Source organism: Pteropus vampyrus, unplaced genomic scaffold (assembly GCF_000151845.1).
Source record: "Pteropus vampyrus isolate Shadow unplaced genomic scaffold, Pvam_2.0 Scaffold9, whole genome shotgun sequence".
NCBI lineage: Eukaryota > Metazoa > Chordata > Mammalia > Chiroptera > Pteropodidae > Pteropus > Pteropus vampyrus.
The window spans coordinates 14,149,942-14,163,693 of NW_011888790.1; the positions used below are offsets into that span (position 1 = coordinate 14,149,942).

At 33.2% G+C, this 13,752-nt stretch overlaps 1 protein-coding gene across 1 annotated transcript in view; it reads right to left on the minus strand.

Annotated features, from left to right (window-relative positions):
- The window catches only part of PPFIA2 (PTPRF interacting protein alpha 2), a 465,706-nt gene that overhangs the window by 197,066 nt on the left and 254,888 nt on the right, over positions 1 to 13,752 (minus strand). The window contains 1 exon segment of the mRNA XM_011374878.1: positions 5,701 to 5,802. Coding sequence (XP_011373180.1) covers positions 5,701 to 5,802 — 102 coding nt within the window.

Sequence of the window (13,752 nt, forward strand, 5' to 3'; positions counted from 1 at the left end):
TGTTCTGTTCTGTTCTAGTATCAGCTACCACAAGTACCTGTTAGCAGGGGTAAACCAAGTGTGAGTACGGCTCCAGGGGCGCTTTTGCTTTTTTTTTATTTTTTTATTTTTTTATGGCTTTTTCAAGTTGGCTTAGGTAGAATTCTCCCCTGAGCAAAAAAAGAAAATGTGCTTCCCACTGAACTTTTTCTCCAATTCGCATACTAGTTGGACTTGGATTTTCTGGAAAGATTTCAGTTGAGGAACAGAAACAAAGATTATAATAGCTTTCCGACCACCAGCAATTTCAATTTCCTTGGCTGCTGTTATAGTCAGCTCCCATAGCTGGGCCTTGAGGTCCAAATACATCTCCAGCTCAAGGAGTGCCTAGGAGATGTGGGACTCAAACTCGTTGGACTTCTCACCTTTTGGCTTCATGATTTTTGCACTCAAAGTGAATATAGCCTTCTTGGTAAGCGGGAGCCTGAGAAGAGCTGCTTTTCTTTGTAAGGAAATAATTTACTAGCACATCACTGTCACTAGCCATCAAGTCATCCCAGCTGAGAGTCTGAATATTATGGAAGTGAGAAGGCCATCGCAACTGTGCCCTGACCCATGGAATCTGTCAGTATAGTAAAATGATTTACACCATTAAATTTTGGGGTGGTTTGTTAAGAAGCAATAGACAATCAGAAAATAGTCCCTAGAAGGACTTGCAACCATTTAGCAGGTAGTAGTTCTGCGGAAAAGAGAATACCAAAATCTCTCAATATTAGCTCTGAGCTAGGACTAATTCTTTGGTACTCACTGTTATAGAAGCTTTTGATAATCTGGTGTATAAAATGATTCACCTTGTGAATATTAGCCTATATCTCTGGCCATCATAGCATTTCTCAATGGCCATAAAAAAAAAAAAGTGACCATGATTTCAGGGATAGGAGTTATTTCTTAACCTGAAAAAATGGGCTTTTTATCACTAAGGTTGATAGGGTTACCACTATATATTGGTAATAGCTGAATGGCCAAGTTACTGGCTACAGACAAAAACCTCGAACCCCTGACATGATAAAATACACCTGGACACCTGCTATTCACCATTAAACAAACAGATTACACTAAATCACTTCTATTAAGGAGGAAGCAGCTGTCTTTTCTTATTGTGATAAACACTTTTTCTTGATATGAATTTTCCTTCTCCGATGGTTATGCTTCTACCAGCAACACCATCATACTAGATTTTTGCTTAGTCATGTTTTGCTTACATCACTTATTTTATAATGAAAGGAGTAATGCAATTGACTGATGCTCTCAGCTCTGGTTTTACCAGGCTATCACATGATGCAAAAACAGGTGATTTTATAGAATGATTAAATGATGCAGGGAAGAACCATTTTAATTCAAGCTGGTAGATAATACATTGCTAGGTTGCAATGCTATCATCCAGGAATCCATATATGCTCAGAATTACTGATAGAAGTAGGGGGCAGTTTCTTTCTTAGAATGCATACGTATAGGTCCATATACATAGGTCTAAGATTAAAAATTTAGACATGTTTGTCAAGAACGAGATGCTTTTCTTTCATAATGGCAGGTGTCTGATTGTATTTGAATATTTATATAATTCCTTTAGCTCAAAATAAAAGGGCATAGTAAGAAATGTTTCAAATTAAGTGTTTAATTTGGATTAAAGACAATTAACCTTTTAAGTTTATGACTAGTGAGATAAAATTACAGCTTTATTATTTTTAACTGACATTAAGATGCTCTTGAAATCAAAACTTCTTTTTCGAAGTCATGCAATAGTTACATTCTAAAATGTTTTCAATAATATAACCATTCTTTGAGATCTTCAGCCACAAAAACACTTGAAACAGTTCCAAAACAATGACAAAAATTCCCCATTCTAATATTAAGAGAAATCTGAAAAAACATGGTAAGTTTTAATAGTCAATTTGAGTATGTTGAAATTACAGCAGGAATACATTATTTTCTGTAAATATAAGTATGGTCAAAGAAGATTTAGAAATGACAAATTTTGTTTAATTACTTTGGCTACATTTTATTTATGTGGAAGTAAACAATGGAGCTTGTTTAAATGTTTTGGTAAATATCCAGTATAATTTTTGAAATTTCTACCTTTGTACAATAAAGAATATTGTTAGGATGATTTTATTTGGTGTTCTCAATTTAATTATTGAGGCAGCTGGATTTAAGAGCAACTCTAGTGACTACTTCAATTTCTTTCATTATTCATTAAAGTTATTTCTGTAGTGACAAAGCGATAAACGGCCACAACTTTCAGCTCTGACATCACTATAAATGCCTACTACATTACTTTTTACATAAATTACTGAACAGATTAGGTATGACTTACAAAAAATTGAACAAACTCTGCTCTTCCCTAAACACAATGCCTCGTGTCAAATATGATTTGTGAGTGACATAGGGATATGATTTTTTAAATCTATAGCTTGCGGTTAAGCTGAGGAGTAGATTCCCTGGGTTTGTCACTTATAAGACATGTGGCCTAAGGCAAGTTACTTACTATGTTAGTTTTTCCATTAGTTAAATGGGGATAATAGGATTGTCATAGGGATAAAGTAAGTTAAACATGTGAAGCTTTTAGAAAAACATTTTGTACTTAATTAATTTTAGTTATTATGTTATTATCATTATAATTACTATATATATTAGATAAATTTCATTCAACTCCAGGTGAAACTTTTATTTTCTATTTAGAAGAAGACATAATTCATTCAAATATCATACAGAAGGGCCCTTTCTGACCTATTATTTTGGATGATACTCAAAATTAACACAAATAACTTTACCCACTTATGCATTCTCTTTGTGGACTGCCTCTTTTTGTATTATTTATCTCAATTCATGAGCATATATTAATTACTCAACATGGAAAGAGTCACGAGTTTATGAGAATGCTAGAAATTAAAACATGTAATTCTACTTTAAAATTTCTCACCATCTAACATAAATCAAACTTTCTTGAAGTGTGAGAAGGAAGTACTATCTTCTTGCTTTCTCTCCATGACCAATAAGTAGGTCTTTATAGCAAAAAGGAAAACACAACAGGTGGAAGGATAAACTATTATGTAAAATCTATATTTAGCAACATTTAATAGGGCATTTGGGGGGAAGAGAGGAGATATGTCTGAATTTCAGCCTTGGATATTTTTTGGGTGCTGGGGGAAATAAGAGGTGGTTATGGAACTTAGGGAGTTGTCAATTAATCAATACTCTGTACAAGGAAGGTTTCATAAATCCATCTTCCTTTGACATATTAAAAAAGCAAAAATCCTCCATATCACTACTTTTAAGGAAGGTAGGAAAATGTTTTCCAGGTGGGAGGATGGGCAAAAATGTGAAGGGCATTAAGAAGTACAAACCATCAGTTATAAAAGTAGTCACAGGGATATAAAGTACAGCATAGGGAAAATAGTCAATAATACTGTCAGAACTAAATGGTGGCAGATGTGTACTAGACAAACTGGTGATAACTTCATAAGGTACATAAATGTCTAATCATTATGTTGTACACTTGAACTAACATAATATTGTATGTCAACTATAATTAACAATTTTAAAAAAGATAAGAAAAATGTTTTCCAGATTTATTCATGTATTCAAAGTAACTATTATTCATGTTTAAAATCATTGGCTTCAATTTCTGTTATCATAATGAAACTTAATATTTGTATTTTGCTCACTTTAATTCCTGAATAGATGTAGTTTGCCTTAATTCCTTAATTCCTTGCAATAGCCACAGATATTTTTGGGCTTCCTGGGCTGTATTATGATGAAAATTGTGTGGATGATGTCCTCGAATATCCTAGTTCTCTAAAATTAGTCACAATCAAGATAAAACGACACACTCCATCCTGCATCTACTCTTAGGCAACGTCTCCTCTAAGCTGTAGTAAATCCTGGGAGTTTTTCCACAGCATGAATAATTGTGCCAATGGCCTTATGGCTAAGGGCACAGGCTCTGGAGTTATTCTGCCATTGCTTTAAAATCCCTTCACTGCTATTTATTCACTGTGTGACTTCTGGCAAGTTATCTGCCCTTTCTGAGCCTAGCTGCCTCACTGGAAAATAGGGATAATTATAACATCTCCCTCATAGGGCTGTAGAAAGGAGTAAAGGGTTGTAGATAGAAAGGTTGTATAAAGGAGAAATGCATACACAGCTAATGCAAGAGTTTCTGTGCATTTTAAATATGAGAAATGCCGGAAGCCACCCAGAGGTTTGCATCTTCCTCCATTTTCAAAATCTTGTTTCTAATCGTAAGTTTGGTTATACTGTGCTACATCAGGGGTTGTGGCCAAAAGCGTTAAAATAGAAAATAGTAAAATAGGGCGGAATAAATCTCATGGCATAAATAAACTTTGAGTTTACATGAAAAAAAAAAACAACAACAATGTAATTTAAGAATCAAGGGTGGGAAAACCAGAGAGAGAAAGAAATAGAAGAAATTAATCCAACATCTGATAACATGATCTAAACTCTTCTCTGTGTCCTATTTGAGGCAGTCCATGTGACTGGCTCATCAGTCTCAATGAAAACCAATTCCTTGTGGGCACACTGTGTGAATTCTCTTTACCATAATATCCTAAGGAACAAGGAGATAAATCGAATTCGATCATATAACCATTGTTCAAGTAATGGCATCTCTCATTAGAGGCACAAGCTCTCTGTTTGTAGTGCTGTCATTTTTATGTTACTCTCTAAGACCAAGCATAAGATGAACACATTATCAACTATATCTTATTTTCTCAGCATTAATCTGTTAGTGCTCTAACACTTAAAATATTTTTTACCTACTTTATAGTGAAATTGAATTATATCCACACAAAAGTGATTTTTCCTACATTCTTTTAGTAGAGAAACTACTCTCATTTATCTCTCATTTATGGGTAATATGGTGATTTATATATTTTATGAAATTTAGTGACTTTTTCTTCAGAACTAGAAAATATAGCATCTTTGATCAAATTCTAAACTTTAGTGTTATATGTCATGACACTGAAACAATACATGTTTCCAAAAGCAGAATGTAGTAACTTCCATCAGTTTCATAAAATAAGAATATTAGAATCTAAAGGCAATCTTCTAAAATAGAAAAGGTATGCCTCATTTAACTAGGAGAGTTCTGTTCCAGTGTTCCAGTGTTTAACTAGGAGAGTTCTGTTCCAGTGTTAAAATGTTACATTTTAACATTTTTTTCTTTCTTTAAATAAATATTTTGTTGGGGTGGGATGAAGTGCAGGCCAATGCCATAACACTCCTTCATAGCAGCCTCATAGTGAAAACTCATGCTCCTCTCTCAAACCTCTCCTCTGTTGCTTGTCTCCAGCCTCTGAGGTATTGTTCCCCCACTTCAATACAACAGTTTGAAAATCTGAAATTCTCTGTTGAAATCCAGTCCTTCCTTTTGAAGTTAAAAAAAGCAAAGGCCAAAAGGAGTAAAAACATTTTCTAAGCAACACAGTGATTTAGTAGTAGCTGAGACTATAATTTAGGTTTTCTGTCTTCCTGTTTTGAGTTTTGTAGTATAGTCTCCTTCATTTTAAATAACAGACGATGAGTAGTGTCTGCTTAGTCTTTCTAAAGTTTTTAAATGTTTATATTTTTATGCACATACAAGAGATGAGGCACTGCCCTACACTTGGAATTAATTCCAAGTAGAGGCAGTTTTATACTTACTCTTGTGTTGTTTCGTTCAGCTTTAAGCTCAGAAATTTCTTCTTCTTTTTCTAGAAGTTGTTCCCTACAGGCATTTAATTCTTTTGTCAGTGCAGCAAATTCCTGAAAGGGGAATAAAAATGTTTGAATACATATTCTATATATGAAAAAATTCAAAGTATAAGCTTTTGATGGAAAAAAATGACTCAATCGACTGTCCAATATATATATGTTGCTGTTATTAACTTGCTTCCAATGAAAAGCTAATCCATGATATTTAACATACACATTTTATTATAGCATACTGCTCAGATTAATGTATAAAATATATTTCAAAATGCATCATATTCAACATTAACATTACTGTAATAGGATACTAATAATATAGAATGATTTAAATTTGACTAATTTTATGAACTCAAAAAATCTTACATTTTTACTCCAATATAGCAATGCCCCAACTGATTATACTAGATCATCGAAAACCAAAACAAAACAAAAAAACAAAAAACACCACCAACACCAACAAAAACGACAAAAAATATCACAAACAAATAAATGATCTTATAATCTGTAAATATCACATTCCTTCTGAATGTGATATTTACAGATTATAAGATCATTTATTTGTTAACAAGATGGAGAATATACCTGTCTCTTGCAAAATAATAAATGTATCTAAGACTCGATATCATTATCCAAGAGTCTCATTAATTTATGCATTGCTTTCCTTTTGAAATGTAAGGTCCATGTGAAATGGGACTTTGTCTGACTTCACTGCTACACTCCCAATGTATAAGACATAATGGGTACTCAATTATTATTTATTTTCAAAAAATTAAAATGGGTCATGTTGTTATAAAAAACTGGGAGTTTTTGGAGTAATCCTTTATATGACAAATTACACTTTGGAGAAATCTTCCATAGCTTCCTTCCCCCAAATGGGATCACAGATTATATAACATGGGCATTTTTTACCACTAGACAGAGAGTTTAGACATGGTAAAAACTGATTTAAAAGAAGATCATGAAACCCAAGTTAACTATTCTGCTACTCTAACATAATATTATTTTAAAATAATTTTGAAAAATAGTAAACAGATCCATGTTATCATTAATCATTTAGAGTGGTTCTTAGTAAAATTGATGCTTGTCAAATATTTAAATATTTGGGAAAATTTAGCTGCAGGCTGAGAAGACATTGTCAGAAGATCAGAAAGAAAACCAAAAATGGGAGAGACAGGTTTGGTTAACCTAACCACCACAAAAGCAAATTTGGTATAAATGAATATGATGATTATGCAAAGCTTGGAATGTTGAGGGTTTATATTTTTGTTTGCTTAAACCCACTTATTTTGCTGAGTTTCTCTGAGTGGCGTCAGCCCAAATGGATACTTGAAAGCCCTCAGAGTAGACTTACAGCTTAGAATCAGGATGAAAGAGTCCATTGTTACAATTTGGCTGGCATTACAGATAAATGTTTTCACCTTTTAATTGCTTCCTGCTTAAATGCTATTGATATTCTCTGAGCGTATTATTTACGTGGAGAAAGGAATAAATAAGTAAAAAACAATAAACATTTTCATAATATTGAAACTTTATATAAACTGCATAATTTTGATGAAGAGACAAAATTCTGCATCGTATGTTAATATATCAGCATTTAAAATTAATCCTATGCTCGTGACTATTATAAGATAAAGCATAAATCAAATCTGTATATTTAACATCATACCAATTAAAAAAAATCCAGGTTAATCTTTCTAGAGATTTAGCTTGCTATCTACAGAAAGATAAAAGATCAAAAGAAAATACTTCAGAATTTTAATATTGGATATTTTCAGGTAGTGAAATAATGAGTTGTTTTTTGGCTTCTTCCTATGAATTTTTATTATAAAATTCTCTACAATGGAGAAATATGCCTTAATGCTTAGAGAATAAGAAAACATAACTCTATAAAGGCACTGAAACCATCATGTATTCAAAACAGGACAGGAATTAGTCAAGATGTCATTGGTGACAGATGACTTTGTATTTTTTATTTATTATCACGGCATAGATTCTGAGAAAGCTATTTAGTGACTCTGTGTATTAAGAGTAGTCTTACATTTATTGACTTCTTGTAAATTTCAAGTACTATCTTCACATTTATTATCTCATCTTGCTTTCTAAATAACCAGTGAGAGAGTCGCATTCCCATTTTATAGCAAAGAAACTGAATTACTAAGAATTACGTCCAAGTTCAGGAAGCTTGCAGCTCATAGAGAGTGAGTGAGGTTGTGAACATAGTTCTCCAGACTGCTTGTTTAGTGCTTTTCCACAATACCATTTTGACCCTAGCTTTTCATCAAGTTTAAATGGTTCAGATTTGGAGGGCATTTAGCAGTACTCTTTTTCCTTATCTGAAGAATTAGACAACCATCACTTACAATTACCTTGCATAATCCTTCTTAATTAGTCCAAAGGGAGTGTGGGGAACTAGGAGGCCCAAGGCAGGGTACACCTTCCATGCAGAGCAATAAGTCTTAGACAACCACATTCTGCATATCTAGAACTGCAATAGATGCAGTTACCTCATATGGAGTTAAATTATCAAAAGATTTTACACTTTTCCTCTGATATTTTTCTCTTCTGTATTTACTTCTCCATCTTTACTGTCAACAATTGAGTTTTGCATCATCTTTTATCAGATAATAACAGCAAATATAATTAACATTGATTGAGCCCTTATAATATGTCAGGCACACTGTCAAGCAATTTATATTGATTATCTCATTAATCTTAACAAAACCCTGTAAAAATTACTAAGATCTCATTAAACAAAACAACGCTCTTACCATACAATCCAGCAATCTCACTCCTCGGTATTTATCCAAAGGAGTTAAGAACTGTCTACACAAAAACCTGCACATGGATGTTCATAGCAGCTTTATTTATAATTGTCAAACCTTGGAAGCAATCAAGGTGTCCTTCAGTAGGCGAATGAGTAAATCAATTGTGCTACATTCAGGCAATGGGATATTATTAGTGCTAAAAAGAAATGAGCTATCAAGCCAGGAAAAAATAGGGAGGAATCTTAAATGCATACTACTAAGTGAAAGAAACCAATCAGAAAAAGGCTACATACTGTATGATTCCAATTATATAACATTCTGAAAAAAGTTAAAACTACGGAGACAGTAAAAAAAAGATCAGTGGTTGCCAAGAGTGTTGTGTGTTTGTGTGTGTGGGAGGGATGGATAAATAGACTGAGCACAGATTTTTAGAACAGTAAAAATACTACGTATGATATTATAATGACAGATACATTTTTGTATCAGTTATACATTTTTTTCAAACCCAGGGTGAACCATAATATAAATTATGGATTTGAGGTGATGATGTGTCAATATAGACTCATTGATTATAAGAAATGTACCACTCCGATGGGGGATGTTTATAATGGGGGAGGCTATGCATGTGTGGGGGCAGGTGGCATATGGAAAAGCTCTATCCCTTCCCTTTAATTTTGTTGTGAATCTAAAATTGCTCTAAAAATATAAATGAAAAAAAATTTTACTGAAAACTAGAAAAATTAAGAAATTTTCCCAAAGTTAGACACTTAGTCAATGGTGAATCCAGACGATCCATTTCATACTGGATGATGGCAATAGGTTGTTTTTTAGCTTTCCCCTTTATAATTTATTCTTCTTTCAGTCTTTGTAAAAATTATATTTTTATCAAGATCATAATACTTTTCAGAGCTATCTATTTTCAAACATCAACTTTAAGCAGACTAACCTAAAATTCGAGTCATCCAAAATTTGGCCCTTCCACAATTAATTGGCTTTTTTTTTTTTTTCACCTGAGCAATAGCAACTACCATTTTGTGCAGGAATCACTTTGCTCTGCCCTGAGCTTAGCATTTCACATGAATTACCTCGTCTCCTCCCTATTTTGAACCTAAGGATTCTAAAGCTTAGCATAGATGAATAACTCGCTTACGGTCACACAGTTAAAAATAATCCACCCTTATTCCAAAACTCTTTAATTTCTGCAACTCTGCCTCCTTCTGACTGAAAATGGAAAATCATCAAATTCCTCAACTGTACCAAGTCATACAAATTTATCACCCCTCTAACTATCCATCCACACATACAATATTTATTGAGCACCTACTACATATTAGAGACTGTGTAAAGATGTAGAGATGACTTAGACATAGTTGTTGCACTATGAAAGACCCCAAAGATCTTTCGGAATTCACATTTAAGCCACATCGAGATTTCCATCACTAATAAAACCTATCACCAAAGTGCCACACACAGAGTGATATTAGTTATGTGCTTAGAAACACTGTCGACATACGAGTGAGACTGGCCCTCTAAAGCCTCTTTCTTAAAAGGTTTATATTCTGCATCTTCAACAGATTTTTCTTTCTTGCTTCTATTTCCACCTTTCCATTTTTCTTATCTATTTTCATTTTCTCTCACATACTGTTTCCTATATCTAAATACCCTTCTCCATCCTCTTTCCCTAACTAATTTATTTTTAAAGCACTGGCTTGCTTTACTAATGCTCTATAATAAATACCTTGTTCAAAATCTATCAATGCACTTACCATATTGTTTTTATAATAACCAAATTATGTGTTCATCTCCTTCCAGTAAATAGTATGATGCTTTAAGGCAAGGTTATCTTATTTTTATAACCTTAGGACTTCACACAGCTCCTGACAAATTGTAGACACTCAGCAAGGCCCTGTTGTAACAACAGATGAATGGTTCACTTTCCCTAAACTTTTTGACTTTACTACCAAAACATTTTTTAAAAGGTATAAAGTTACTTCATTTTCCAAGTGAGATTATTAAAATTTGCTCAATATATAACATGTTTGATATTCACTTTACTTTGTAGCTATTGTTTTTGTCTATAATCTGAAATATTATATGATACCATATTCTATACAGCAATGACATTTTGTCTGCTATATTTTATTGCATGTATATAAAGTGATACTATTGCTCCCAATAATTTTTACATGTAGATTTATCATTTGTTTATTGACTATATTATATTGGTCTTACTCATTCTTAAAGTGAAAATACATATTTAACCCATATGTTATTTCTCTAATCTTATTTTTTCTCAAAATACATTCTACAGAACAGTATTTCCACAAGATTCCCAGAAAAAAAAAATCCATCACCAAATAGATTTGGAAAATTATGTATTCTATCTTTTGCTCTTTTATATCTACTACAGGAATCGGAATATAAAAGATTCTGAGGAAAGTGGGTTTTGTGATTTAGAATTGAGAGCAACCGGGTTTGCATCTATAATAGAATGGATGAATTAAACATATTAAATGCACATAATGGAATATTGTACAAACGGTAGAATAAATAGGCTAGATCTTATATAGCAACATGGGAAGATTTCAAAACTATAATTTTGAGTGAAAAAGATAATAAACAGAACACACCATGTAACGGCATATTGTCAGAAGGTGTAAACAGTGAAGGATAAATGTTAGAAGAAAACTTCATTCTTACTTCATGTCTGAATTCAAAGTAGTCTGTAGAGAGAGCTGAGTTTGCTTTGAATCATCCTGAGACAGGAGTAGTAGGTCAGTTACCAACCACAAACGATATTCAACAACTTTTCAGGGCAATCATTTTGTTCCCCAACCATTGTTTACCAAAATTCTTACTTTGCCCAAGGATCAAAATTACTTTCTCTACACTATTTTTTCTTGGAATTTTAAAGAGTGGTTAGGACAGACAGAACCATACAAGCACCCTCGGATGGAAGACAGTGTCCTGTCTTTACTCAGCATGAACTCACGTATATCACACATACACACATTTAAGTGGGCACACCTTTTGCATGGGGGCACTATTCTAAGGGCAAGGCAGATGACCGTAAAAGAAGCAAGTTAAAGTCCTTGCCCTCAATAAGTCTACATGCATTCAAGCATTCACCATTCAAACTTCTTTTACTTAGGAGTGAATTATTTCTAACTATATCAGTCCCTCTCAGTACTAATTCAACTCATAGTGTAGAGCACTGTTTCCTTAAAAAAGTAGAGCAAAATAAGGTTTTGTTCCTGTTGATATCTTACAAAGTTGAAGGTATCATTTCTTATTAACTAACACAAGTTATCTAATTTCTGTATGCTCCTAATTCTAAGTTAAAAGTCCCCTAAAATGCATAAAATCTAAAGTCCTTCAATTTTTGCTAAATTCCTAGTTTTCTCCCCTGCTCGGCTTATTCTCTTCTCTAGCTGCTGTTTCTTGAATGTTTAGTAAAGGCTAGGGATGATGTTAGGAACTTCGCATCTGTAACATCATATATTCATCATGGCAGCTTTATTATTCTCAGAACACAGAAAAGAAAACAGGTAAAATAAATTAACTCTAGCAAGGAGCATGCTAGAATTTGGCAGTCTCAGTGCTGGTATCATCAACACCCTCTGGCTTTTCAGATGCCAAAGCAGAGGTAACCTTCCATTATATCTTAACGGTGGTTTCACCTGTGCATGTTGACATTGAGCTGAGGGCGAACATGAGTAATTCAAGAGTCCGAGCTGCTAACATTTCACATACTAGCCCTTAGGTCAGTGGTTTGTTCTCAACCAGTTTCATGCAAAGAAGTTTCTCTTGTTTTGGTCCCCATATGTGTTTTTCTCAAAGAGAAAAATACAAGGGCAAAGTACAGATTCACTCAGTTCCTGTGCCTACTTACATTCTGTAGAAGTAACCCAGTCAGAAGAAAAGTATATAGAATTAGAGCTTCCTCTGGCCATTCTTCCTCTTCTCTTCTTGTGCCTCTTTCTACCCAGCAAATCACCATAGCCTGCCGATCTGTCTATCTTGAGACAGATGTAGAACATTTTATTTTTATACATGTTTACCTTTAAGTCCATTTTTTTTTTTTGGTATTTAATATTAAACACAGAAGAAGAGGGACTGGTAACTTTTCCTGACTCATTACATGATGGTATGCTTATTTGAAAGGTTCATTTGGGGTCGAGGGAAGGGTATACTTTCTCATTAACTAAATGTTTGAAAGGCCTTGATTTATTTAATAGATGAGTCCTCTCCTCGGTTAACAGGTCAGGAGAAGCCGCATGACAAGAGAGAAAATAAACCTTTTAATTTCAAGTCATTGACACCAGGCAGCAGTCTCCAGAGAAATCTGTGACAATCCATTCATCATAATTACAATTTTAACACTCTTTACCTTTCAATAAAACCTACATTCTCTAATCTTGTGGGCAATTAAATTAATGAACTGACAATGGCCTTATTTCTGTAGCCATGTATCTGAGTAAGTACTGACTAAACAATCACAAGTGCAAACCAGTCCGAGAGAGAGGAGAAAAAAATAAAGGGTGAGTTAGAATTTGGCCTCACTAAGTACCACCAACACCCTCACCAAGCACAAAAAAGCATCTTTTAAGTTTATTCTCCAACCACCTAACATTTGTGCAAATCGAAAATAGCTCTGAGGAAAGCATATGGCATGGAAGCATGCTGACTTGACCATCGAGCATTTAAATTAGACAAAATTAACTATTTCAATATGTTTTTGTAATGATTTCCTTAAGCTATGCCTTCAATTTACTGTATTTTGGTGTTTCTCCTTTTGAAAATTAAAAATTCTTTTACCAATTCTATTTCTAATACTTGGTAGAACACTTTGGATTTAAAATTTGTATATTTATGGACATTACTGAGCATATATTTACATATATAAATATACATATCTTCTTCCCCATACCACAGAATGTACTTTCTAGAACAAATTAATAAGAGGAGTATTACATTGGAAAGGTAAAAAATAAGCAACAAAAGATAATATATTCCTTAAATTTTATATGTATTCATATCTCAGAATATTAGTTATAAATTCACAAGGGACTTTAAAAAATGTAGCTTGGAAATCATTTAGTTCAGAAACAAAAAAAGGACTTGTTTCATAAAAATTAATACCCCATCACTATATGTATATATGTATGTGTATATTATAATTTTTTTCTATATTATATTATGTAATCAAATGCTGTGTTAATGACCTCTGGTCTTATAA